Source organism: Nematolebias whitei, chromosome 16 (assembly GCF_014905685.2).
Source record: "Nematolebias whitei isolate Nwh7 chromosome 16, NemWhi1, whole genome shotgun sequence".
NCBI lineage: Eukaryota > Metazoa > Chordata > Actinopteri > Cyprinodontiformes > Rivulidae > Nematolebias > Nematolebias whitei.
In genome coordinates, this window is record NC_056513.1 from 41,074,825 (window position 1) to 41,077,642 (window position 2,818).

General features: G+C 44.0%; 2 protein-coding genes across 2 annotated transcripts in view; both read right to left on the reverse strand.

The window, feature by feature from the left end:
* fam161a (FAM161 centrosomal protein A) overlaps window positions 1-124 on the reverse strand; it is a 15,737-nt gene extending 15,613 nt beyond the window's left edge. Inside the window, exon 1 of the mRNA XM_037689899.1 lies at window positions 92-124. Coding sequence (XP_037545827.1) covers window positions 92-124 — 33 coding nt within the window. The remainder of the gene's footprint in view (window positions 1-91) is intronic.
* A 299-nt stretch (window positions 125-423) lies between these two features.
* The window catches only part of akt3b (v-akt murine thymoma viral oncogene homolog 3b), a 97,522-nt gene continuing 95,127 nt past the window's right edge, over window positions 424-2,818 (reverse strand). Inside the window, exon 12 of the mRNA XM_037689999.1 lies at window positions 424-1,390. Coding sequence (XP_037545927.1) covers window positions 1,305-1,390 — 86 coding nt within the window. The 3' untranslated portion in view covers window positions 424-1,304. The remainder of the gene's footprint in view (window positions 1,391-2,818) is intronic.

Here is a 2,818-nt window from a genome sequence, read left to right on the forward strand (position 1 = left end):
CACGTCAGTGTCACGTCAGTGTCACGACAGGGTCACGTCAGGCCCACAACAGGGTCACGTCAGGGTCACATCAGGCCCACGACAGGGTCACGTCAGGGCCACATGTGGTGTCTGAGCAGACCATCTCTAACTGCTCCCTGGGCGCTCACAGCTGCCCACTGCTCCACCTGGTTACCCCAGGTGTGCTGGGTCAAACGCAGAGACTGATGTCATCATTGTATGACAACACACAGCTCTTTACTTATTATTATGGGTGTCCGGCCCCTGAGCGCTCGTCTTTCAGTAACTGTGGCCCCTGAGCAGTTTTGTTGAAGAGCCCTGTGATGGACTGGTGCAGATGTTGCTTCCAGTGGTTTGAAACCATCAGAAGGCTCCAAATCTGAGCAGCGTTTTCATCGACTCACACGACGACACTCAGAAAAGATGTTTTCTTGTGGAAGTGTGGTTTCAGAAAACACACCACCTGATTTAGTTCCAGTCCAACGTGAAGCAGAAATGTGTGTGTGCTACGACAGCACAAGGTGGAGCCCTGCGGCGTGTTAACAGCCCAGTTCTACAGCGGTGAGGAGGAGGAGGAGCGGTGAGGAAGAACGGCCTCTGGCGGTCGGAGGTTGTGCTCTGTGCGTGAGCGAGCTGTGCACGGTGAGGCAGAGTCAACAACCTTCAAGTTAATGTGTCACAATAAAGAGCAGGTGGAACTGCAGCGATGAACATCCATTCTCATTTCATTTTTAACTTGAAGCAGATTTATTGTCATGGGGTCGAGGGACGTGTGCCCCCACACGAGGAAGAATCTTCTCCTGGTTTTTTAACAAGTGACCCACGAGCCATGCACGTACGCTCAGCTGTAACTGACCCAAAACACGTCTGCCTCTCCCAAAGGAAACAACAAAACCCAGGGTGTGGGCGCGACGCCAAACATCTGCACACGTAAGGCAACACTTCTGGTTCCTGTTCCTGGAACGGTTCTCTTCCAAACCCAGTGCAACAAGTCAAAGGAAAAGGAGACAAATGGCAGCAGTGACAAAGGAGAAGGGATGAACACAACCTGGCTCGACAGCTTCATACCCACAGGAAACAATAAATAACAGAAACAGCCTTCTGCTGAAAATGTCCCAGACTCTTTTTTTAATGTGGGAGACCAGTTTGAGTCCAGCCCACTGTGCAAAAACCTCTTTTAAAGTCCCTACGAAGACTTCCCCTCCATCCGCGAGGACACAGAGAGGGGGGGCCGGTGGTTTGTTCTAGAATGGCTACGCGTTTTCCTCAAAATGGCCACGATGGATCGATCCAGGCAGCGGAGCTCATTCCCGCCCGCTTGCTGAGTAGGAGAACTGCGGGAAATGAGGCCTTCGCTCGTTGTCCGCCGCGTCCATCCCGTCCTCGTCATCTGAAGAAGCACAAATCAGAGGCAAACAGCTGGTCACATGCTTCTGACGACGGCAAACACAAACGTTGTCTTTCTGCTGTTCAGCTCCACTTTTATTATCAGGAGGACATTTTTGAGAGAAGCTGTTTAATAAACATGAAAATTATAAGCACACAACTTTTACCTGCGTCAAAAAGACTAAACATCTCCCAAAGCACCTGATTTTAATGAAACTCCATGAATTATTAGATAAACGTCTACAACTGATTCAAAATGGCCACCACAGCCATCAATCTTATGTGCACGTGTAGAGCTGAAGTTGGTGCTGTTGTAGCTGAGAGTCATTCACGACACGAGCTTCGAGGACAACCAGATGTTTAGAGACATCTGCACAGAACGCTGTCTTCAAGGTTTGATCTAAAGCTACAACACCAGAGCTGCTCCAAAACTGATCCTGGGATAGCAGGACAAAACTGAAGCACCACCCACGCACGTACACGGAGTGCACGCCGTATGAAAGGGTCCAGTCTGGAACCTAACCCAGAACATCCCTGCTATCAGATCTCATGAGTTTAATGGTTTGAAACCAGTAGGTTTGTTTTCTTACATGAGTTATTGTTCCTCTACAACACATGTTAAACTCAAGGCCCGGGGGCCAAATGTGGCCCTTGTTGACATATTATCTGGCCCCTAACATGATGTTCAATGTAAACTACTTTTATCACTTGAATTTTGTCAGTGGTCTTTGATGATGAAGCAGAATGTGCAGCAGGAAACATGGACTGAGACCAGTCAAACTGGTGAGGAACCTGCAACCAAGAAAAGATGTCGGGTATCTGACTCGAGGTAATGTAGATGAAGAAATTGGCCCTTGGTTTGAAAAAGGGTTTAATTTTGGCCCTCTTTTGTGAGTTTGACACCCCTGCTCTAGAACAAGGATGGACAAGAGTTTTTCCAGAGGGTTCAATCGAAACATTCAAAGCATCAAAAGAGAATATTGGAAAATAACGTTTCATTAAGAACATCTGGAATACTTTTTCTGTTTGTAGCATCGTTAACATGTTTGATCAAAATATTTCTCCCCAGAACTCTTTAGGAGCAGAAGACATTCTTTCTGTAACCTGGCTCTTGTAACTATATATATATACTGTATATATATGTATACATATATATGTATATATATGTATATATATATACATATACACGTATATATGTATACATATATACGTATATATGTATACATATATATGTATATATATATATACATATACATGTATATATATACATATACATGTATATATATACATATACATGTATACGTATATATGTATATATATACATATACGTATATATGTATATATACATATACGTATATATGTATATATATACGTATACATGTATACGTATATATATATATATATATATATATATATGTGTGTGTATATATAT